Source organism: Nannobrachium achirus, assembly GCF_963921795.1.
Source record: "Nannobrachium achirus genome assembly, chromosome: 2".
NCBI classification, from domain to species: Eukaryota; Metazoa; Chordata; class Actinopteri; order Myctophiformes; family Myctophidae; genus Nannobrachium; species Nannobrachium achirus.
In genome coordinates, this window is record NC_137811.1 from 78,222,216 (window position 1) to 78,248,323 (window position 26,108).

General features: G+C 40.7%; 1 protein-coding gene across 1 annotated transcript in view; it reads right to left on the reverse strand.

The window, feature by feature from the left end:
* myo1eb (myosin IEb) overlaps positions 1 to 26,108 on the reverse strand; it is a 73,884-nt gene that overhangs the window by 40,103 nt on the left and 7,673 nt on the right. The window contains exons 3-11 of the mRNA XM_080744569.1: positions 24,331 to 24,420; positions 21,063 to 21,157; positions 20,128 to 20,215; positions 16,818 to 16,907; positions 15,349 to 15,480; positions 13,193 to 13,327; positions 5,873 to 6,005; positions 2,462 to 2,658; positions 931 to 1,011 (exon numbers count right to left, since the gene is read on the reverse strand). Coding sequence (XP_080600695.1) covers positions 931 to 1,011; positions 2,462 to 2,658; positions 5,873 to 6,005; positions 13,193 to 13,327; positions 15,349 to 15,480; positions 16,818 to 16,907; positions 20,128 to 20,215; positions 21,063 to 21,157; positions 24,331 to 24,420 — 1,041 coding nt within the window. The remainder of the gene's footprint in view (positions 1 to 930; positions 1,012 to 2,461; positions 2,659 to 5,872; positions 6,006 to 13,192; positions 13,328 to 15,348; positions 15,481 to 16,817; positions 16,908 to 20,127; positions 20,216 to 21,062; positions 21,158 to 24,330; positions 24,421 to 26,108) is intronic.

A 26,108-nucleotide genomic window follows, 5' to 3' on the forward strand; every position in this document is an offset into this window, starting at 1 on the left:
CTCTCTCTCTCTCGCTCTCTCTCTCTCTCTCTCTCTCTCTCTCTCTCTCTCTCTCTCTCTCTCTCTCTCTCTCTCTCTCGCTCGCTCTCTCGCTCGCTCTTTCTCTCTCGCTCGCTCGCTCGCCCGCTCTTTCTCTCTCGCTCGCTCGCTCGCCCGCGCGCTCCCCCCGTTCTCTCTCTCTCTCTCTCTCGCTCGTTTCAGTGTCAGTTTGCGATGCACGCACAGCATGTAAAGCCATGGGAATTAAGGAATGCACGCACGGTCAGCAATCAACCCATAAACAAACATTATACACTTGATTGAAGTTGAGGAGAGGAGATGGAGTGGAGACAGTAGGAAGAACAAAGCCTTTCTCCCAAAGTTGCATAACATGGACGCACTGTCACCACTCGACAGTGAGTATTGGATTAATTGCTGGCCAGATGAGTCTATCAACCTTTTCATTATTCTGAAGTCAAGACATGGTATTGTATTGTTGGCATGAAACATGATGCAACAGAAAGACGTTGTTGTGAAAGCAGTGTGCGTGTGCCACATGCAGACAGCCTGCGCGAACAGCGCGATTAGTCCAATATAATTAATTAATTCCCTTATGCAAGATTGAAACGTTTTTTTCTTTTTAGCCTATACTTTTTCATTCAATTCGTTTTCAGTCCCAACTATGCAGTAGGCCTAATACTTTAACTGTTGCTATTGGCTGTTTGTGCACCTGCTTGTAATGTAGGCCTATGCATTAAAATGATTATGTCCGGTATATTCTTCAGATGTCCGGTAAATTTTAATCATGCCGGTCACGGTGACCGGCAGTTAAAAATCCTAGCGCAATCACTGATATATATATATATATATATATATATATATATATATATATATATATATATATATATATATAATATAATATAATATAATAATAATCCTATAAAGAGTCACCTGAAAGATCTCGAAGCCGTAGATGTCCAACACACCGATGTTAAACTCCTCCTGATCCTTCTGGATGGCCTTGTTGACCGCCTGACACACACACATGCACATGCACACGCACACACATGCACACACACACACACACACACACACACACACTTGTAATTTCCCAGAGTGTCACCTTAATAACTTAATAACTGGGGGGTCGTGTGTGATGTGATGTGATGACGTCTCATCAAACGATAAAGTCGACTTCAACTCAACTTTTTACTGAGTCGAGTCGACTTGCAAAAATCACAAGTTGTTAAGGCCCTAACACATACCGACGAAGACAGCTTGAAATGAGGTATTGGTGTACAATATGTGTCAAATTAATTAACACACACATAGAATAGCAGTCCATCTGTAACCAGGTGTGGTTATTTTAATAAAACCATTGTTGGAAAATGGAAATAAGACATTTAATGTCTTTATTCTATGTGTACTGTGCAGTGTGCATGCATGGATATGATATTCATTTAATGTCTTTATTCTATGTGTACTGTGCAGTGTGCATGCATGGATATGATATTCATTTAATGTCTTTATTCTATGTGTACTGTGCAGTGTGCATGCATGGATATGATATTCATTTAATGTCTTTATTCTGTGTACTGTGCAGTGTGCATGCATGGATATGATATTCATTTAATGTATTTATTCTATGTGTACTGTGCAGTGTGCATGCATGGATATGATATTCATTTAATGTCTTTATTCTATGTGTACTGTGCAGTGTGCATGCATGGATATGATATTCATTTAATGTCTTTATTCTATGTGTACTGTGCAGTGTGCATGCATGGATATGATATTCATTTAATGTCTTTATTCTGTGTACTGTGCAGTGTGCATGCATGGATATGATATTCATTTAATGTCTTTATTCTATGTGTACTGTGCAGTGTGCATGCATGGATATGATATTAATTTAATGTCTTTATTCTATGTGTACTGTGCAGTGTGCATGCATGGATATTATATTAATTTAATGTCTTTATTCTATGTGTACTGTGCAGTGTGCATGCATGGATATGATATTCATTTAATGTCTTTATTCTATGTGTGCTGTGCAGTGTGCATGCATGGATATGATATTCATTTAATGTCTTTATTCTATGTGTACTGTGCAGTGTGCATGCATGGATATGATATTAATTTAATGTCTTTATTCTATGTGTACTGTGCAGTGTGCATGCATGGATATGATATTCATCATCTGGGTTAGGCAGGCAGTGGACCTAAAGCAGAAACACATTACAAACTATATAATGCAATTGTTTGTACTAATGGTGAGTAATATCGATATCGAGGTATTCAACAATGTTATCGAATATCAAAGGTTTTCCTAATATGGCCCAGCCTTAGTTCCTAACTATCAATAATTTATCTGGGGACCCCCAGTAGTTCCCAACTATCAATAATGTATCAGGGGGACCCCCAGGATGCCGGGGACCTCCAGGATGCCGGGGACCCCCAGGACATGGTCAGTCTCACTCACATCCACCAGGAAATCGAACAGGCGAGAGTAGAGGGCCTTGGACAGGGCGTCTCTGGTGAAACAGGCCTGTTCCGTGTTCAGCGTCACTGAGATCACCTCCGTCTTCCCCCCCCACTTGCTGTCCATCACCCTGCTGGTCAGCTTGGAGCACAGACCCTCCTGACTGATGCCTAGGAGGTAGGCTGGGAAGGCTAGGACTGATAGGAGATATTATATTATTATTATTATTATTAATACATTATGTTACATTATGATACATTATGTTACATTATGATACATTATGTTACATTATGGAGCACAGACCCTCCTGACTGATGCCTAGCAGGTAGGCTGGGAACGCTAGGACTGTAAAGATATTATTATTAATAATACATTATGTACAGTACATTATGATACATTATGTTACATTATGATACATTATGTTACATTATGGAGCACAGACCCTCCTGGCTGATACCTAGCAGGTAGGCTGGGAACGCTAGGACTGTAATAATAATACATTATGTTACTGTACATTATGTTACTGTACATTATGTTACATTATGTTACTGTCCATCACCCTGCTGGTCAGCTTGGAGCACAGACCCTCCTGACTGATGCCTAGCAGGTAGGCTGGGAACGCTAGGACTGTAATAATAATACATTATGTTACTGTACATTATGTTACATTATGTTACATTATGTTACATTATGTTACATTATGATACATTATGTTACATTATGTTACATTATGATACATTATGATACATTATGTTACATTATGTTACATTATGATACATTATGATACATTATGTTACATTATGTTACATTATGTTACATTATGATACATTATGTTACATTATGTTACATTATGGAGCACAGACCCTCCTGGCTGATACCTAGGAGGTAGGCTGGGAACGCTAGGACTGATAGGAGATATTAATATCATTATTATTATTAATAATAATACATTATGTTATATTATATTATATTATGTTACATTAAACCCTCCTGACTGATGCCCAACAGGTAGGCTGGGAACGCTAGGACTGATAGGGGAGGGGAGGAGAATAGGGTGGAGTATTGATTGATTGATTGATTGATTGACTGAAGAATGTATTAGGAGGTTGCATAGGAAAAAGCACAGTTTCATGACAGTACAGTTCACCAGGGATGGGACGATATGAAATTGTCATATCACAATTATTGTGACAAAAAGAAAAGCGATTTCCGATATTATCGTGACAATCAAAATACATTATCCTTGGGTGGAACATTTGCCAAAAAATAGCAGATCTACAAGCTCGCAACGCGTCGCATCGCGACGCGTTGTGAGCTTGTAGATTGGCTATTTTTCGGCAAAGACATTTGATAGAGAGTGAAAAAAAGACTGTATCAAGTACATAAGTACCTTTTACCAATTCTAGATGGTTTAAGTGGTACCAGATATGCAGCTCTGCAAATTAGAGGTGAATTGATCCCAGTGCATGACGGAGGACGATATCACGATGATTTAAATCTCCACGATACGATTATCGTGAGTGTTTTTTTATTACGATAAACGATAACATCACGTATCGTCCCATCCCTACAGTTCACTGGTACAAGGTCAACTAAAAGGAGATCCTAGTTCCCTAGCTTTTCCGCTTATTTCCACAGGAACCACTTTAAGTATCTCATATAACACTGAAAGACAGACGGATAGAACACAGTACAATGCAGTAGATATCATCAATAACAAAAGGGAAAAAAGCATTCAAAAAGAAGAAAAAAAGGAAAATAAAATAAAAAGAAAGGGAAGATATTTCAGACCAATTCTGAAGGAGGTTAGGATTTACACTGCTTTATTCTGAAGGAGGTTAGGGATTTACACTGCTTTATTCTGAAGGAGGTTAGGGATTTACACTGCTTTATTCTGAAGGAGGTTAGGATTTACACTGCTTTAAGATAAGGTAAGGTAAGGTAAGTTAAAGTTATACCATGTAACTTTTTTTATAAAACAAATCTTAAAATTGTCCTAACTCTTAAATCGCTAAAGTTTTAGAACACCCACTCTGTTATTTTCAGCTTCTGAAGCCTTCTCTTTATATGTTTTCTATGATCCTGACCGGGGTCTGGTTTTCGCGCAAAGATTACGTCATCATACACTACCGGCCAATCACAGCGAGGGTTATACACTGCCGGCCAATCACAGCGCATCTTGAAGTGGGGTCGCTAGCTATCACAATAGGGCGGCCATATTTGTAGGCGCCCGTGTGTCTCTATCTATACTCGGGTGAAACACTCCGTTTCCCCGGAATGCCTGAACGCACAGGAACCAGGGACCCCTCTAAAGATAGATCTCGGCGAGGTGGAGGCAGACGCGGGGGTGACGCGGGGGTGTGAGGCCCGGTCCGCGGCGAAAAACGTCCGAAAGACGCGGACGCTACTGACCACTAGTTGAGCAACTTACACAGTATAGCTTTAACTGTCCTACTGCCAGATGTTATAATGTATTTATTGGGGCTGCAAAAAGCAGCTTACCTTTGTGATGTTAGAAAATTATCTATTGATATTTTCAAACTAATTATTTCTACAATACAACGCTCGTATGTGTACTTTGGCCTAACTGGTGGCAGAGGGCAGCCTTATACAAAGAATTAATGTGAATTGGGCCGTTTCACTTGCCATCCATTCAGAGCACATAAATGCATTTTCTAGATCAGATCCACAGAAAACAGCCAGGAAGTGATTTGGGACTCCATTATTGCTAACGTGCGGTGGATTTTTGAGAGCAGCGTTACGGGAGATGTTTGTACTGTACACAGCCGCGCAGTTCAGGCCAAAGGTGGTACTGCAGCTGAAAATGCTCTGAGAGCCATTCAAAAATGAGAGGCTCTCTATTCAGGAGTGGTAATTTAGCCTCAAACCTTTTGAAAAACGTTTTTGGGACATAAACAATATGACATAAATACTTTTTAAATGCATGGTGTATCTCCTTTAAGGTAAGGAAAGGTAGGTAGTAGAGTAGAGCAGAGGATTCAGTTCAAATGCAATAAAGATCCAGTATATCTGAATGTTCACCCTGTGTATTCATGACCTTCAGCAGACTGAGTGAGCTATTCTCTTGAAGTGACAATAATAAACCACCCAGCAGATTCAGACTCTGTGTCTTTACAGTGCATTTTGATAAGGTCTGTTTTAGAAATGTTTTTCTTACTCTTTGGATTAATTTGTACATTTTCATCATCAGATGCTGCTTCACATCCATACCAGTAAAATCATGGGGGTGGTTTGTTTAAAAAAAAAAAAACACTTTTTACAAAGGAACCTTTTCAAGAGAGGAGAGGAAAATACTTGGTGCACGTGCTTGTACAGTATTATGTTGTGTGTGTGTGTGTGTGTGTGCATGCGTGCGTGCGTGCGTGTTTGTGTGTGTGCGTGTGCTCTTACAGTCTTCACACTCCACCACGGCGTAGTTGTTCTCCTCTCTGAAGGCGATGTTTCCCAGATGAAGAACTGAAGCCACGATCTGAAGCACCGTGTCCTGTTCATCTGGAGTTAACCCTACTACTGCCATGGCCTCCTATAGATAGATACACACTGTTAGAACATCTGGAGTTAACCCTACTACTGCCATGGCCTCCTATAGATAGATACATACTGTTAGAACAGTGTCCTGTTCATCTGGAGTTAACCCTACTACTGCCATGGCCTCCTATAGATAGATACATACTGTTAGAACAGTGTCCTGTTCATCTGGAGTTAACCCTACTACTGCCATGGCCTCCTATAGATAGATACATACTGTTAGAACAGTGTCCTGTTCATCTGGAGTTAACCCTACTACTGCCATGGCCTCCTATAGATAGATACATACTGTTAGAACAGTGTCCTGTTCATCTGGAGTTAACCCTACTACTGCCATGGCCTCCTATAGATAGATACACACTGTTAGAACATCTGGAGTTAACCCTACTACTGCCATGGCCTCCTATAGATAGATACATACTGTTAGAACAGTGTCCTGTTCATCTGGAGTTAACCCTACTACTGCCATGGCCTCCTATAGATAGATACATACTGTTAGAACAGTGTCCTGTTCATCTGGAGTTAACCCTACTACTGCCATGGCCTCCTATAGATAGATACATACTGTTAGAACAGTGTCCTGTTCATCTGGAGTTAACCCTACTACTGCCATGGCCTCCTATAGATAGATACATACTGTTAGAACAGTGTTCATCTGGAGTTAACCCTACTACTGCCATGGCCTCCTATAGATAGATACATACTGTTAGAACAGTGTCCTGTTCATCTGGAGTTAACCCTACTACTGCCATGGCCTCCTATAGATAGATACATACTGTTAGAACATCTGGAGTTAACCCTACTACTGCCATGGCCTCCTATAGATAGATACATACTGTTAGAACAGTGTCCTGTTCATCTGGAGTTAACCCTACTACTGCCATGGCCTCCTATAGATAGATACATACTGTTAGAACAGTGTCCTGTTCATCTGGAGTTAACCCTACTACTGCCATGGCCTCCTATAGATAGATACATACTGTTAGAACAGTGTCCTGTTCATCTGGAGTTAACCCTACTACTGCCATGGCCTCCTATAGATAGATACATACTGTTAGAACAGTGTCCTGTTCATCTGGAGTTAACCCTACTACTGCCATGGCCTCCTATAGATAGATACATACTGTTAGAACAGTGTCCTGTTCATCTGGAGTTAACCCTACTACTGCCATGGCCTCCTATAGATAGATACATACTGTTAGAACAGTGTCCTGTTCATCTGGAGTTAACCCTACCACTGCCATGGCCTCCTATAGATAGATACATACTGTTAGAACAGTGTCCTGTTCATCTGGAGTTAACCCTACTACTGCCATGGCCTCCTATAGATAGATACATACTGTTAGAACATCTGGAGTTAACCCTACTACTGCCATGGCCTCCTATAGATAGATACATACTGTTAGAACATCTGGAGTTAACCCTACTACTGCCATGGCCTCCTATAGATAGATACATACTGTTAGAACAGTGTCCTGTTCATCTGGAGTTAACCCTACTACTGCCATGGCCTCCTATAGATAGATACATACTGTTAGAACATCTGGAGTTAACCCTACTACTGCCATGGCCTCCTATAGATAGATACATACTGTTAGAACAGTGTCCTGTTCATCTGGAGTTAACCCTACTACTGCCATGGCCTCCTATAGATAGATACATACTGTTAGAACAGTGTCCTGTTCATCTGGAGTTAACCCTACTACTGCCATGGCCTCCTATAGATAGATACATACTGTTAGAACAGTGTTCATCTGGAGTTAACCCTACTACTGCCATGGCCTCCTATAGATAGATACATACTGTTAGAACAGTGTCCTGTTCATCTGGAGTTAACCCTACTACTGCCATGGCCTCCTATAGATAGATACATACTGTTAGAACATCTGGAGTTAACCCTACTACTGCCATGGCCTCCTATAGATAGATACATACTGTTAGAACAGTGTCCTGTTCATCTGGAGTTAACCCTACTACTGCCATGGCCTCCTATAGATAGATACATACTGTTAGAACAGTGTCCTGTTCATCTGGAGTTAACCCTACTACTGCCATGGCCTCCTATAGATAGATACATACTGTTAGAACAGTGTCCTGTTCATCTGGAGTTAACCCTACTACTGCCATGGCCTCCTATAGATAGATACATACTGTTAGAACAGTGTCCTGTTCATCTGGAGTTAACCCTACTACTGCCATGGCCTCCTATAGATAGATACATACTGTTAGAACAGTGTCCTGTTCATCTGGAGTTAACCCTACTACTGCCATGGCCTCCTATAGATAGATACATACTGTTAGAACAGTGTCCTGTTCATCTGGAGTTAACCCTACTACTGCCATGGCCTCCTATAGATAGATACATACTGTTAGAACATCTGGAGTTAACCCTACTACTGCCATGGCCTCCTATAGATAGATACATACTGTTAGAACAGTGTCCTGTTCATCTGGAGTTAACCCTACGACTGCCATGGCCTCCTATAGATAGATACATACTGTTAGAACAGTGTCCTGTTCATCTGGAGTTAACCCTACTACTGCCATGGCCTCCTATAGATAGATACATACTGTTAGAACAGTGTCCTGTTCATCTGGAGTTAACCCTACTACTGCCATGGCCTCCTATAGATAGATACATACTGTTAGAACAGTGTCCTGTTCATCTGGAGTTAACCCTACTACTGCCATGGCCTCCTATAGATAGATACATACTGTTAGAACAGTGTCCTGTTCATCTGGAGTTAACCCTACTACTGCCATGGCCTCCTATAGATAGATACATACTGTTAGAACAGTGTCCTGTTCATCTGGAGTTAACCCTACTACTGCCATGGCCTCCTATAGATAGATACATACTGTTAGAACAGTGTCCTGTTCATCTGGAGTTAACCCTACCACTGCCATGGCCTCCTATAGATAGATACACACTGTTAGAACAGTGTCCTGTTCATCTGGAGTTAACCCTACTACTGCCATGGCCTCCTATAGATAGATACATACTGTTAGAACAGTGTCCTGTTCATCTGGAGTTAACCCTACTACTGCCATGGCCTCCTATAGATAGATACATACTGTTAGAACAGTGTCCTGTTCATCTGGAGTTAACCCTACTACTGCCATGGCCTCCTATAGATAGATACATACTGTTAGAACAGTGTCCTGTTCATCTGGAGTTAACCCTACTACTGCCATGGCCTCCTATAGATAGATACATACTGTTAGAACAGTGTCCTGTTCATCTGGAGTTAACCCTACTACTGCCATGGCCTCCTATAGATAGATACATACTGTTAGAACAGTGTCCTGTTCATCTGGAGTTAACCCTACTACTGCCATGGCCTCCTATAGATAGATACATACTGTTAGAACAGTGTTCATCTGGAGTTAACCCTACTACTGCCATGGCCTCCTATAGATAGATACATACTGTTAGAACAGTGTCCTGTTCATCTGGAGTTAACCCTACTACTGCCATGGCCTCCTATAGATAGATACATACTGTTAGAACATCTGGAGTTAACCCTACTACTGCCATGGCCTCCTATAGATAGATACATACTGTTAGAACAGTGTCCTGTTCATCTGGAGTTAACCCTACTACTGCCATGGCCTCCTATAGATAGATACATACTGTTAGAACAGTGTCCTGTTCATCTGGAGTTAACCCTACTACTGCCATGGCCTCCTATAGATAGATACATACTGTTAGAACAGTGTCCTGTTCATCTGGAGTTAACCCTACTACTGCCATGGCCTCCTATAGATAGATACATACTGTTAGAACAGTGTCCTGTTCATCTGGAGTTAACCCTACTACTGCCATGGCCTCCTATAGATAGATACATACTGTTAGAACAGTGTCCTGTTCATCTGGAGTTAACCCTACTACTGCCATGGCCTCCTATAGATAGATACATACTGTTAGAACAGTGTCCTGTTCATCTGGAGTTAACCCTACCACTGCCATGGCCTCCTATAGATAGATACATACTGTTAGAACAGTGTCCTGTTCATCTGGAGTTAACCCTACTACTGCCATGGCCTCCTATAGATAGATACATACTGTTAGAACATCTGGAGTTAACCCTACTACTGCCATGGCCTCCTATAGATAGATACATACTGTTAGAACATCTGGAGTTAACCCTACTACTGCCATGGCCTCCTATAGATAGATACATACTGTTAGAACAGTGTCCTGTTCATCTGGAGTTAACCCTACTACTGCCATGGCCTCCTATAGATAGATACATACTGTTAGAACATCTGGAGTTAACCCTACTACTGCCATGGCCTCCTATAGATAGATACATACTGTTAGAACAGTGTCCTGTTCATCTGGAGTTAACCCTACTACTGCCATGGCCTCCTATAGATAGATACATACTGTTAGAACAGTGTCCTGTTCATCTGGAGTTAACCCTACTACTGCCATGGCCTCCTATAGATAGATACATACTGTTAGAACAGTGTCCTGTTCATCTGGAGTTAACCCTACTACTGCCATGGCCTCCTATAGATAGATACATACTGTTAGAACAGTGTCCTGTTCATCTGGAGTTAACCCTACTACTGCCATGGCCTCCTATAGATAGATACATACTGTTAGAACAGTGTCCTGTTCATCTGGAGTTAACCCTACTACTGCCATGGCCTCCTATAGATAGATACATACTGTTAGAACAGTGTCCTGTTCATCTGGAGTTAACCCTACCACTACCATGGCCTCCTATAGATAGATACATACTGTTAGAACAGTGTCCTGTTCATCTGGAGTTAACCCTACTACTGCCATGGCCTCCTATAGATAGATACATACTGTTAGAACATCTGGAGTTAACCCTACTACTGCCATGGCCTCCTATAGATAGATACATACTGTTAGAACAGTGTCCTGTTCATCTGGAGTTAACCCTACGACTGCCATGGCCTCCTATAGATAGATACATACTGTTAGAACAGTGTCCTGTTCATCTGGAGTTAACCCTACTACTGCCATGGCCTCCTATAGATAGATACATACTGTTAGAACAGTGTCCTGTTCATCTGGAGTTAACCCTACTACTGCCATGGCCTCCTATAGATAGATACATACTGTTAGAACAGTGTCCTGTTCATCTGGAGTTAACCCTACTACTGCCATGGCCTCCTATAGATAGATACATACTGTTAGAACAGTGTCCTGTTCATCTGGAGTTAACCCTACTACTGCCATGGCCTCCTATAGATAGATACATACTGTTAGAACAGTGTCCTGTTCATCTGGAGTTAACCATACTACTGCCATGGCCTCCTATAGATAGATACACACTGTTAGAACCATGTCCTGTTCATCTGGAGTTAACCCTACAGGCTCTTTTCCACTGGCAGCGATAACGATGACGATAACGATTTTAAAAAGTGGGTTTTCAATTGAAGTGGATCGGCAGCATCCACCAAACACCGATACAGACAACGATAGGCGACAACTACATCGTTAGGATCAACAACGATGTGGTTAAGATCACAGTGATATGGAACTGGGTCTCTGACAAACAGCTCGCGATGCGCTCTGCGCGAGCGGCTGTTAATTAGCGCCTCTTCACATTGATGTCCGATAACTTTATCGGACATCAATGTGAAGGCATAATTATCGCTGTGATATTTTATGGCTATCGTCATCGTTATCGCTGCCGGTGGAAAAGGGCCTTACTACTGACATGGCCTCCACACACACACACACACACACACACACACACACACACACACACACACACACACACACACACACACACACACACACACACACACACACACACACACACACACACACACACACACACACACAATGTACAGTATAAAGTACAGTACACACTTGATGTAGTTCTATTAGACCAGTGTTTCTCAACCTTTTTCCTGCATGGACACACTTTTCATGTCCCAAGAATCCATGGTCACACCAACATAATACGGGGGTGTAAATATCATCACTGTCGGGAAGAAACTTTGTATCTCCAAGTTTCAAATGTGTACGTTTCTTCACAAAGCAAAGCCCTGCTTCATCATACGAGGCTGTCGCACAACAGTAGTGAAAACAGCAGATCTACAAGCACACAACGCCTCGCACCGCAAGGCGTTGTGTGCTTGTAGATCGTCTGTTTTCACTAGTTTAAATCATTTTTAAAATGGTAAATACAATACTGGCTTTCAAGCAGTTTCAAGGGGCACACTTGACCCTTCTCAGGGGCACACCAAAGGTCCCCAGGACCAGTGATTGAGAAACACTGCATTAGACTACTAGAGAAGTAGCTTCCATGGAGCATTTCCTACACTACTTCACGTTTATATCTGAAAAAATGAATAATTGTTTTATTTTTTTTGCTATTGAATACGCAAGGGTTAAAGCCAAAAGAAATCCCAAGACTGAAAATTATTTTCAGACCATGTCCCAATATGTGATTTCAGAAACATGACGCACGCAGCACACACCAATATTTGGCGTGTATCCCTGAAGTTCTGAACTGCCTTCACTGAATGTGTGCGCATCAATCCATGCTTCATTTTATAGAAGTATCTTCTGGAGTTCTGTTGTGTTCTATTGCTAGTCTGGCCAAATCAAAAACTCATATCTTGAAAATATAACTGCTTTTTAGTTTGGAGATCACTTGACTAGCGTTTTGACGACTTCGCTATACCTCCCCCTTATTTTTTTTTTATTTTTACGGATCTGCACTGATCTCCCCTGGCCTATGGAATCCTCAAGACTGAAATCAGTCCCCAGGACTGAGAACTTTAACCCCTGAATACGTCATTAGAAGTTTATCAGAAGTTTGCATTATTAGAATAGATAAGGACAGAACAGTACAGTTCAGATACCAGCTCTACTAATAGCATTTAAACCTTAGACAGCACAATGGCTTGTTTACATTGGGGTCCATCTGTACTCATTTTATAGAGAGATGAATACATATGCTGACGTACAGTATGCAGATCATTGCTTTTAAATGTGACAGCCTTATCGCTTGCTAAATGTTATAGAACAATATATTTTCCTTATTTGTGTAATGTGTAATATGTTTGTAAGAACAGTAGGGGGCTCCAAGACATAAGAGCAGAAACTGAACAATTACAGACACAGACAGACAGACAGACAGACAGACAGACAGACAGACAGACAGACAGACAGACAGACAGACAGACCATGGTATCAGAGAAGTCCTTCTTGTCGTCCATATCCTCCACAGTGTAGGTTCCAGACTGGTTGAGGTAGAGGTAGTAATCAGCTGTGGTGATGCCCAGGTTCTCTCTCTGCTCGCCACTCGCCCCCTCCAACAGCTGGAACATACAACACACACACTGCCTCTAACAGCTGGAATATACAACACACACACTGCCTCTAACAGCTGGAATATACAACACACACACACACTGCCTCTAACAGCTGGAATATACAACACACACACACTGCCTCTAACAGCTGGAATATACAACACACACACACTGCCTCTAACAGCTGGAATATACAACACACACACTGCCTCTAACAGCTGGAATATACAACACACACACACTGCCTCTAACAGCTGGAATATACAACACACACACTGCCTCTAACAGCTGGAATATACAACACACACACACTGCCTCTAACAGCTGGAATATACAACACACATGCTATGGTACAAATCACCTCCATACCTCCAAAACCTGATCAACCCCTACAACCCTGTTCACCCACTCTCACCTCTCTCCTTGGTTCTGTAGTAATAGTACAGTAATAATAATAATAATTAAAGCTGCAAGCAGCAATGGACGGGCCCTCGGAGCTCTTCCCACGTCACAAGGCCAGCAGCCAATCAGAAACCAAACAGGAAGTCAGCCATTTCGACTAATTAGTGGCGTTTTGGCGCATTTTTGGCCGCTATCACGGGTCGCACTTTAACGATAGTTTAACGTTTTTCTCAAAAAAAAATTTGAGAAAAAAAATTTGAGAAAAAAAAATTTGAGAAAAAAAAATTTGAGAAAAAAAAATGTTGAGAAAAAAATGTTTTGAGAAAAAAAAATTGAGAAAAAAAAATTTGAGAAAAAAAAATTTGAGAAAAAAAATTTGAGAAAAAAAAAAATTTGAGAAAAAAAAATTTTGAGGAAAAAAAAAATTAAGAAAAAGAAAATTGAGAAAAAAAAAATTTGAGAAAAAAAAATTTGAGAAAAAAAAATTTGAGAAAAAAAAATTTGAGAAAAAAAAATTTGAGAAAAAAAAATTTTTGAGAAAAAAAATTGAGAAAAAAAATGTTGAGAAAAAAAAAATGTTATGACACCAGCCGCGAGTCTGTACGACAAACGGTTCATGAGTTATAGAGGCACTTCCTGTTTGGTGAAGGGCACTTCCTGTTTGGCGGAGGAAGCGTCAATTAAGGTTAAGGACTCTTAATCAAGTCATATGATACCAGCCACAACTCTGTACGATAAACGGTTGATGAGTAACAGCCAAAAAAAGGAACAATGAAGTATGGACCAATCAGAAGAGGGGGCACTTCCTGTTTGGTGAAGGAAGTTTGACGCTACGCCACGGGCACGCCGTTTTACGAAAACTCACGATTCGCACAACTTTTCATCGTTAAGGTGTCTTGAGTATGCCGAGCGAACTTGAAGTTGATCCGATTAACCCCCTAGGAGGAGTTCGTTAAAGTGCGACACGTGAAAACGGCCAAAAATACACCAAAACGCCACTAATTAGTCAAAATGGCTGACTTCCTGTTTGGTTTCGGACGTGGCGCCGAGAGACTTTGTTGTGAGTCCGGACACGATAGAGATGTGTACCGATTTTCGTACGTGTAGGTGAAACCGTGTGGTGGGGCTTGAGGCACGAAGTTTTGTAGGGGGCGCTGTTGCGCCATTAGGCCACGCCCCCTTTTATTTTTTTTTAAATACGTAAATTTTCGCCACTTGTGATGTGTGTGCAAAGTTGCGCAACTTTTTGAGTACGTTTTGCGCCTCAAAAACGCGATTTACTTTCGGGAAAATAATAATAATAATAATCTTTGCAAATACAATAGGGTCCTCTCACACTGTGTGTGCTCGGGCCCTAATAATAATACCTGGTAATAAACATGGAGGTTCCTCTCTCCTTGGTTCTGTACTAATAGTACAGTACATACAGTAATACCTGGTAATAGACGTGGAAGTTCCTATCTCCTTGGTTCAGTAGTAATAATACAGTAGTAGTAGTAGTAGTAATAATAATAATAGTACCTGGTAGTAGACATGGAAGTTCCTCTCTCCTTGGTTCTGTACTAATAGTACAGTACATACAGTACATACAGTACATACAGTACATACAGTACATACAGTAATACCTGGTAGTAGACATGGAAGTTCCTCTCTCCTTGGTTCTGTGAAACGACCCTGGATTTCTCCAGCAGGAAGTTGGAGATCTTCCCTCCGTCTGGTTCTCCTCCTCGACTGAACTGGATCTCAAAGTACTTCCCCTGCAACGTACAGTAAGTACAGTACAGTACAGTACAGTAAGTACAGTACAGTATGTCAACATACAGTACAGTACAGTACAGTATGTCAACATACAGTACAGTACAGTACAGTACAGTATGTCAACGTACAGTACAGTACAGTACAGTACAGTACAGTACAGTATGTCAACGTACAGTACAGTACAGTACAGTACAGTATGTCAACATACAGTACAGTACAGTACAGTACAGTACAGTACAGTACAGTACAGTACAGTACAGTATGTCAACGTACAGTACAGTACAGTACAGTACAGTACAGTACAGTACAGTATGTCAACGTACAGTACAGTACAGTACAGTACAGTATGTCAACATACAGTACAGTACAGTACAGTACAGTACAGTACAGTATGTCAACGTACAGTACAGTACAGTACAGTACAGTACAGTACAGTATGTCAACATACAGTACAGTACAGTACAGTACAGTACAGTACAGTACAGTATGTCAACGTACAGTACAGTACAGTACAGTACAGTACAGTACAGTACAGTACAGTACAGTACAGTACAGTACGTCAACATACAGTACAGTACAGTACAGTACAGTACAGTACAGTACAGTACAGTATGTCAACATACAGTACAGTACAGTACAGTACAGTACAGTACAGTACAGTATGTCAACATACAGTACAGTACAGTACAGTACAGTACAGTAAGTACAGTACAGTACAGTACAGTACAAGGTTTCCACCAGACAACGACGATATGCTATAAATATAAGGTGCTGGGAGTGAAAATTATAATGTAGGGGTGCCTCGGATTAAAACAATATTTATGGGGTGACCTGAGACAAAAAGGTTTGGGACCCCCTGGAGTACAGTATGTGACCAAATCTATTATACCATTTATATGTGTTAGTTTACAATGTTATTTCATTTAATGTTTAATGACACTCATGTCAAGGAGACAGCAGAGTGATTATACAGCATGCTGGTCAGATATGACTGCTGCAGTAACAGGCCTATTATATAGAAAAGTGTGATGCATCAAGATACAGTACATGGCAATGTATGGTAGGATTGAATGGAACCTGGGACAACCAGGGGCTCTACAGAGCACTGCTTGTTACATGTTGGATATTTATAATTAGGTCAATCTGAGCTATTTATCTTAGTTATTAGACTGTGATAATTCTTATGAATTTGACTTGTTAAACCATGTTCATTCACACCGTCCCATTCCTCAGTGAACACAGTACAGTAAGGTACAGTAAGGTACAGTAAGGTACAGTAATGGTACAGTAAGGCACAGTAATGGTACAGTAAGGTACAGTATGGTACAGTACTTACAAAGCGACTGGAGTTGTTGTTGCGAACCGTCTTGGCGTTTCCAAACGCCTCCAGCAGAGGATTGGACTGGAGGATGATGTCTTTAACATGCTGGACAGACAGACAGACAGACAGACAGACAGACAGAAAACATAATAGATTCTAGAGGATTAGAGGATCTGAGTGTAGGACTGAAGAAACAATGACATGATGGTGAGATGCTTGTTGCACTAACTAGCATTGACTGTTATGGTCACTTTGATTTGGGGGCACTGTACTATATTGATAGTTGTGCCTAAGGACTCTTTATGTGTATATATATATATATATATATATATATATATATATATATATATATATATATATATATATATATATATATTATGTGTTCCCTTTCTTGACGTACCTTGCTCTTACTGTACTCTTGTTCTTGATTTTTTTATTGTCTTTATCTTTTTTCTTACTTCTCTGTAACTTTGTAAATAACCTTAACTGCTGTGCTGCCTCTGGGCAACTGATTTTCCCCCTCGGGATAAAAAAGAATAGAACAAAAATATATGTAATAATAAGAATCTCAACCTTTTCAGGCCATTACCCCACAAATAATCATAAGAGTTGAGGCATTACATTTTGTATAACACGGTTCTATTGTGAAAAATAGCAGATCTACAAGCTCACAACGGCTTTTCACAATTTCTGCCTCTATATATTTGACAATTTGTCCAATGTTTAATTAGTCATTTTAGAGGTATTAAAAAGAAGGTATCAGAAAGAAAAACACTGGGTGCTGTAAAGTGTGATGAAGCTGCTCTTTGGTACGGAACTGAAGAACCAAAAGAAAAAAAGTAAACCAAGGAACTCTTCTTTAAAAGTTAAAAAGCATTTAAAGGAGTAGTTCAGTTTATATTGATTAGTCACGCCATGGAGAGTAGAGTTCAATAATATTTTTAGTTTTTTGTCGCATTCCTAAGACAAAAATGTGATGACAATAAATTTACCCCCATTCGTTCCGGATCCGGAATCAATGGGGGTAAATTTACTCGAATCAAATTTTTGCCTTAGGAATGTGACAAAAAACTAAAAATACCAGTAAGGCTCCCTAATCGGGAGATAAGCGACCGTAGGTCACTTATCTCCACAAATAGGGCAAAAATGTGTTTTGCCAAAATCTTCCTGATCCATGTTGATGACATGAGTGTAGACATACTGTGTAGTGATTTTCGTGATTTTAGGGCAAAATCTGTAGGAGCAGTGTCCAAAAATGTGTTTTTAAAAATCGGCCTGGAGGTGGCGCTATATGCGACAGATTCATGTTGATGGGATGAGTGTAGACATACTGTGTACCGATTTGCGTGATTTTAGGGCGAAAATTGTAGGAGCAGTGTCCAAAAATGTGTTTTGCAAGAATCGGCCTCATGGTGGCGCTAGAAGAGGGCCATGTGAGAAATGAGGGGTGGGGTCTCCGCGCCGGCAAGGCGGACGAATAGGTACCGGCCCAGGCTGTCCCGGTCGCTCCTAGCCGGAGTTACGGCATTTTATGTGAGCTGCAGTGTAGGGGGTCCTCCACTGGGTCCACCACTTTTGCATCCGTTCTGGAGCACCAGGAGTCGGTGGTCCCCGGGAATTCCCCGTGAGCAGCCCCGTTGGGGTGGTCATTTGGTCATGTTTGCGCATTTGGTCATTTTTTACATCTGGGGGTCCCCCAGGGACCTGGGGGTCCCTGGAGCTCCGGGGGTCCTTGGAGGTTGTAGTTTGGCAGCCAAGGAACGTGTGTGCAAAATTTGGCATGGATCGGGGCAACGGTTGCGGAGATATAAGCAGGGAAAAAGTGTGACATGTGAGGTGTGACAGACAGACTGACAGACAGACGGAGGGACGGAGTTACACTTTGTGGTGGTTTTGATAGTAAAGTGCGACCAAAGTGCGACCTACGGTCGCAATTATTGAACTCTAGTCTCCATGGCGTGACTAATCAATAGAAAAAAAGTCATTTTGGGGGTGAATTTAATAGTGTTTCTCAACCTTTTTTCTGCATGGTCACACTTTTCATGTCGCAAGAATCCATGGTCACACCAACATAATACGGGGGTGTAAATATCATCACTGTCGGGAAGAAACCTCGTATCTCCAAGTTTCAAATTTGTATGTTCCTTCGCAAAGTAAAGCCCTGCTTCATCATACAAGGCTGTCGCACAACAGTAGTGAAAACAGCAGATCTACAAGCACACAACGCCTCGCGATAGATCTGCTGTTTTAGTCACTAGTTTAAATCATTTTTAAAATGATAAATACAATACTGGCTTTCAAGCAGCTTCAAGGGGCACACTTGACCTTTCTCAGGGGCCACCAAAGGTCCCCAGGACCAGTAGTTGAGAAACACTGCTTTAATACATGGTGGCTCGTTCATATTTGAATAATAAAAAATCAAACTTCGGTTCGAGGTGAAGCGGTGAATTTTCATTCTGTGTTCTAGAGCTATGAAATCTGTGTTCTAGATCTATACTTTCTATGTGCTTTAGTTCTGTTTTTATGAATTCTGAATGAATGAATGATTTTATCTGGAGGGCCAAATTGTCATGTGAAGCTTGACCAATCCTTAATCCTGGACGCACGGGACACACAAAGCCACTCCTTGGAAGCGGCTTTCACCGCTTCAAAAAAAAAATTGGATAACCTTAAATTGTCACTTTAGAAATGTGCAGATACCCTCTATATGTGACGGAGAGAGTCGCAGCCCCAGCCTTAAAGCCTCAAAAGTCTAGTATCTGCTCTCGTTCCATGGGGATATCCCTTTGGAGTGATGGTTAAGATATTGGACTTTCAAGCGGAAGACCCGGGTTCGAAGCCGGGTGGGGAGGTTCGGATCACCTCCGTTACATATACACTAACTTTATGTTGGTTTGTTTACAGTTGAGTGAGAAAACAATGTTGCACATAAAGTTATTCATCTGAGGACCCCCCAACATAATGTGAGGACCCCCCAACATAATGTGGGGACCCCCCAACATAATGTGAGGACCCCCCAACATAATGTGAGGACCCCCCAACATAATGTGAGGACCCCCCAACATAATGTGGGGACCCTCCAACATAATGTGGGGACCCCCCCAACATAATGTGAGGACCCCCCAACATAATGTGAGGACCCCCCAACATAATGTGGGGACCCCCCAACAGGGACCCCCCAACATAATGTGGGGACCCCCCAACATAATGTGAGGACCCCCCAACATAATGTGGGGACCCCCCAACAGGGACCCCCCAACATAATGTGGGGACCCCCCAACATAATGTGGGGACCCCCTGGTTTAGAGGAGGTGTAGTGACTCACCTGCACTTTGTCTCCTCCTCCTGACACTTTTGAAATGTAACTCATGATGTATTTGGCTGCAACCGTTTTCCCTGCACCACTCTCCCCACTGCACACACACACACACACACACACACACACACACACACACACACACACACACACACACACACACACACACACACACACACACACACACACACACACACACACACACACACACACACACACACACACACACACACACACACACACACAGAGTTTGTTTAAAAATGTTACAACCCCATTACCAGAACTAATAATTCACCGTTTGTCAGCCTTCTGATTGGTCCCTGAGACTCCCTGACTGGCCAACCAGAAAAAAAAACATTCACTTTCGCTACTGGGGGTGGAGTTATGCAGTGGGACAAAGTCCTTTCGTTCTTTCACCGTGGTGCTGTGATGCGGAGCACGGCCAGCGTGCAGTACGGCGCTGCGCGGTCATAGCGATTTCGATCATTATAATGAATAAGCTTCAACAAACTAGTTCACATGAACGATAATGATGTAACTAAGATATTCGATTGGGTAAATATATTTTAAATGGGCAGAATTACAATTAAAATACATTTTATGTCGACAGCCAGACTAATTCCAGAACTTCCTACCCAAGATGCACTGCTCTCTCTCTCTCTCTCTGTCCTCTGCCTGTTTCAGAGGATTAAACTAATTAAAACATGTATTTTCGGGGGAAAACCCCTGTTTTGCAATGTAACTACTGTACTTTTTTGTTCCCTTTTTATTAATATCACGTAGATGTTTTTCTTTTGGTACTTTAGCAATAATGAAGCTATGAAAAATATGTTTTCCCCCAATTCACTTCCATTATAAGAACAATCTGCCCTGGCTATTTTCGTCCCACCTAGTAACAGAGCAAAATGGGGCGGGATTTGACAAAGAGTGGATTCCACTCCTACCTGATGATGACACACTGGTTCTCAGCATCGATCATCATGTTGCGGTACATGTTGTCAGCAAGAGCATAGATATGAGGAGGGTTCTCATACTGCGCCTGAGAGGAGAGGAGAGGACATACACAGTAGATATGAGGAGGAGAGGAGAGGAGAGGACATAAACAGTAGATATGAGGAGGAGAGGAGAGGAGAGGACATATAAACTCAAAAAGCACAAAAAGAAAGGAAACTTATTAATAATTAATTATATCTCCCCTTTAATAATACCAAATTGTATTATGGTTTAGATCATTTTTATTGTTGATTCGTCACCTTTACAACGAGGTACAGCTTGTAAGCATCGGGCATTCGAGGCATGAGCTACACAGCCAAACGTGTGGGTAGCGCCGACCAGATTTTGCCAAAATGACCTGCAATATACTGTTCTGCTGGCATTTACTCTTGTTTTGGGCTTCCCTGCCTTTGAGCTTAAAGTGATCCCTGACTAATACGACAAATATGCCTTAATACATTATAATTGTCCTCTATAATTACAATGTAAAATTAAAAACACCTTAAATATTTTATTTCTTCTAGAAATAGCTAATCTTTCACTCAATAGGGGAAATGCCTGTCGCAAGTTGATGATGTCATAAATGTAATTTGTGATCTATCCCTATGGAATTTATGGAATGCATGTGCAAATAAAAACAAACGTAATACTTCCTAAGGTTAATATGAGCATCAAATCAATATTTCAAATGTGTTTGTGGTTTATTTTGCACATGCAAGCCATAAATTAGACCACACATAACATTTATGACATCATCAACTTGCGACAGGCATTTCCCCTATTGACTGAAAGATTAGCTATTTCTAGAAGAAATAAAATATTTGAGATGTTTTTAATTTTACATTGTATTTATAGAGGACAATTATAATGTATTAAGGCATATTTGTCGTATTAGCCAGGGATCACTTTAACATTAAAGGACCTACACCATGAATTTTCACTTTTTCTATTTTAAAACCTTTTTTTGGGGTCCCACTGGCACCTTCTATCCTCACAAAGTCCTATTTCTGTACATTGTGTCTTTCTCTGGTTTTGGGAAGACAGAGATGAAAAGCTTTCCACGGGTTCTCAGAACAGTGCTGTTCTGAGAGTTGATCCGTGTGACGTTACACAGATTCCCGTTTTTTTTTCATAGTCAAAAAACATTTTTTTTCTTTTCAAAACTTTTTTTTTTTTTCCAAAAATTTTTTTTCAAAACTTTTTTTTTCAAAAAAACTTTTTTTTTCAAAAAAAACTTTTTTTTCAAAAAACATTTTTTCAAAAATTTTTTTTTCAAAAAACTTTTTTTCAAAAACTTTTTTTTTCAAAAAACTTTTTTTTTCAAAAAACTTTTTTTTTCAAAAAACTTTTTTTTTCAAAAACTTTTTTTTCAAAAACTTTTTTTTTCAAAAAACTTTTTTTTTCAAAAACTTTTTTTTCAATTTTTTTTTCAAAAAACTCTTTTTTTTCTCAAACATTTTTTTTCAAAACATTTTTTTTTTTTTTTTTACTTTTTTTTTTATACATAAATACAATGCAGGTGGGGTTGATTGTCTAATGTAGATTAACTTTCAGTAATGTCTGGTCTAGCAACGGTCGCCCTGTGTCATTTGACAGTAGGCCTATAACATACAACATAGGCCTACAGGAGGCTATAATCAGAGCTGCAACATTATCCTATTTTTGTATTGGCCCAATATTAACATTATTTGTTGTCAACGTGGGGTCCGGGGAGGAGTGAAGAGGAGGGGAGGGGGGAGGGGTGGAAAAACCCCACTAGATGCGCCCCTGAGCAAACAGAGGCCGTTTTGGTATTGCAGCTGGAGAGCCTCATTATAGTAGAGCTAGAACAAACAAAAAGAATGGTCAGAGTGTTTGTTGAGGGTTAAAACCTGTATAAGACTCAATTTTGAGCATATATTTATACAAAAAATATAGTTTTAAAAGCATGGTGTAGGCCCTTTAACAAAGTGTAAAAATGGCCAATATGTGTTGTTTTTTCTTTTCCTTATTACTGTGGGAGAGTGCAATCATTCAATGAACCAAGCAACAAAGGTGAACACCAAAAGAACAGTATTGCAGGCCTGCCAGGCCATTTTGACCATTTTTGGAGGGGCGCTACCCACACGTTTGGCCGTGTTGCTCATTCCACGAATGCCAGATCCTTACAAGCTGTACCTCGTTGTAAAGATGATGAATTGACGATAAGAATGATATCAAAAACAATACCATTTGGCATAATTAAAGGGGGGATATAACTGACCGAATGTTGGCAAATATTGTATTGCAAGCCATTTTGGCAAAATTCTGGTCGGCGCTACCCACACGTTTGGCTGTGTAGCTCATGCCTCGAATGCCTGATGCTTACAAGCTGTACCTTGTTGTAAAGGTGACAAATCAAATGCACTTTTTATTTGCAGAGCTGCATATCCGGTACCGTTTAAACCCTCTAGTATTATTTTTTCGCACCGTCTACCAAATCTCTTTGCCAAAAAATAGCCGATCTACAAGCTCACAATGCGTCGCAACGCTACACTATGTGAGCTTGTAGATCTGCTATTTTATGCAAATGTTCCGCCCCAGGATAATGATGGGGATAATTTGATTATCGCGATAATATCGTAAATCACAATTTCTTTGGTCAACAATCATGATATGAAATGTTCATATTGTCCATCCCTAGGATGTGTGTGTGTGTGTGTGTGTGTGTGTGTGTGTGTGTGTGTGTGTGTGTGTGTGTGTGTGTGTGTGTGTGTGTGTGTGTGTGTGTGTGTACATACAGCTCCTTGGTACAGCTCTATCTCCCTCTCAGAGAAGTAGGGATAGGGATAGGGGTTAAGGTTAGGGTTAGGGTTAGGGGTTAGGGGTTAGGGTTAGGGGTTAAGGGTTAAGGTTAGGGTACGTACAGCTCCTTGGTACAGCTCTATCTCCCTCTCAGAGAAGTAGGGATAGGGTTAGGGGTTAAGGTTAGGGTTAGGGGTTAGGGTTAGGGGTTAGAGGTTAGGGGTTAGGGGTTATACGTACAGCTCCTTGGTACAGCTCTATCTCCCTCTCAGAGAAGTAGGGATAGGGTTAGGGGTTAAGGTTAGGGTTAGGGGTTAGAGGTTAGGGGGTAGAGGTTATACATACAGCTCCTTGGTACAGCTCTATCTCCCTCTCAGAGAAGTAGGGCAGCTGTTAGGGTTAGGGGTTAGGGGTTAAGGTTAGGGTTAGGGGTTAGAGGTTAGGGGTTATACGTACAGCTCCTTGGTACAGCTCTATCTCCCTCTCAGAGAAGTAGGGCAGTTGTTTGAACGGGTTTACCGAGATCAGAACCGACCCGATGTATGTCTGAGGTCAGAGGTCAAGGAACACAACATAATCAGAACTTACATTGACCGACTCAATTTACAGTTGAGACGTTTAGCAGACGCTCTTAATCTAGAATGATTTACAATAAGCAAGGTAACAAATTGTAATCTAAGGAAAAACAGGTAAAGCACCTATCCTGTAAAAACGTTATAAAACACTATAAATGACATGTTTGGTCACTGAGCGTTCTTGTTGGGTGCCAATAAAACAGTGTAAATGTGAGTACTTTGTCCTCCACTGATTCAAAGTGTTGGAATGTTTAATTCCTACTTTTTATGTATACTGGACTTTAGGACTAACATTAACCCCAACCCTATCCCCGATTAACTGTGATGCAAATAATTGTGATCTGGCTTTTGGGGATTGAACATTGGAACATAAAAATAAAAATGAACATTTTGTTTGGCTTTTAGGCTTCATAATCCCTGAAGAAAGTGACTGAAGCTTTGCTTAAATAATAAAGGTTCAGGTGCAGACAGTGTGCAGGTCAGTATGTGTTTTCATACGTTGACCCCTGAAAAGACTTTGTTGCCTCCGCTTCGTAAGCAAAAGCTTCCACAGTGGAGAAATGGCCAATAACTTACAGTAAATAAATATACTGCATAAAGAAATTACTGACGTGTTTAATCATCTCATAAATGCATTGTGTGCTTATAGATCAGCTACCTTTGTATAAACAAGTTTCAACATGGAAACAATTATGCAAAATAACTGACTACCTCTCATTTGTTGTCAAGCTCTTTGTAGGTCGTTCTGAATAAGAGCGTCTGCTAAAAGCCCATCTTGTAAACTGCTTCCACTACAAGCTGTGAGATACGTGTTGCACTAACTAGCATTAACTGCTATGGTCTCTTTTTGTAAGACACTTTATGTATATATACTTATATATTATTACTTGTTGCACTAACTAGCATTGACTGCTATGGTCTCTTTTTGTAAGACTCTTTATGTATACTTATATATTATTACTTGTTGCACTAACTAGCATTGACTGCTACGGTCTCTTTTTGTAAGACTCTTTATGTATATATACTTATATATTATTACTTGTTGCACTAACTAGCATTGACTGCTATGGTCTCTTTTTGTAAGACACTTTATGTATATATACTTATATATTATTCGCCCCCTCTATTGATGCACCTTCTCTTTATTGGTACTGTACTGCTCTTGTTTTTTCCTCTTATCTATCTTTTTTCCTACGTCTCTGTAACTTTGTAAATACTGTATACTGCTGTGCTACAACTGGACAACTGAATTTCCCCCTTGGGATAATAAAGGTATCTATCTATCTATCTATCTATCTATCTATCTATCTATCTATCTATCTAAGCTAGCAGTGTCCTCATCAGTAGCTCACATTAAAAGGGTTAAACGTATGGTTGCATCAGAGAAACACTCAACTGTTGACACGTGTGCTTCTTCTGTGACCACAGACGATGTCACAGTGGCTTTATGGTCTGTGGTCTGCAGTACTGACCACTTTATGGTCTGTGGTCTGCAGTACTGACCACTTTATGGTCTGTGGTCTGCAGTACTGACCACCTAGCAGACATGTTTAATAGAGACGTTACAAAGCATTGTGGGCAAATGAACGCTGAACTGTTAGCTCACAAAGGATGGTGATCTGTTGAGAGAGAGGAGGGGCTCTGGCTCCTTTTTATTGG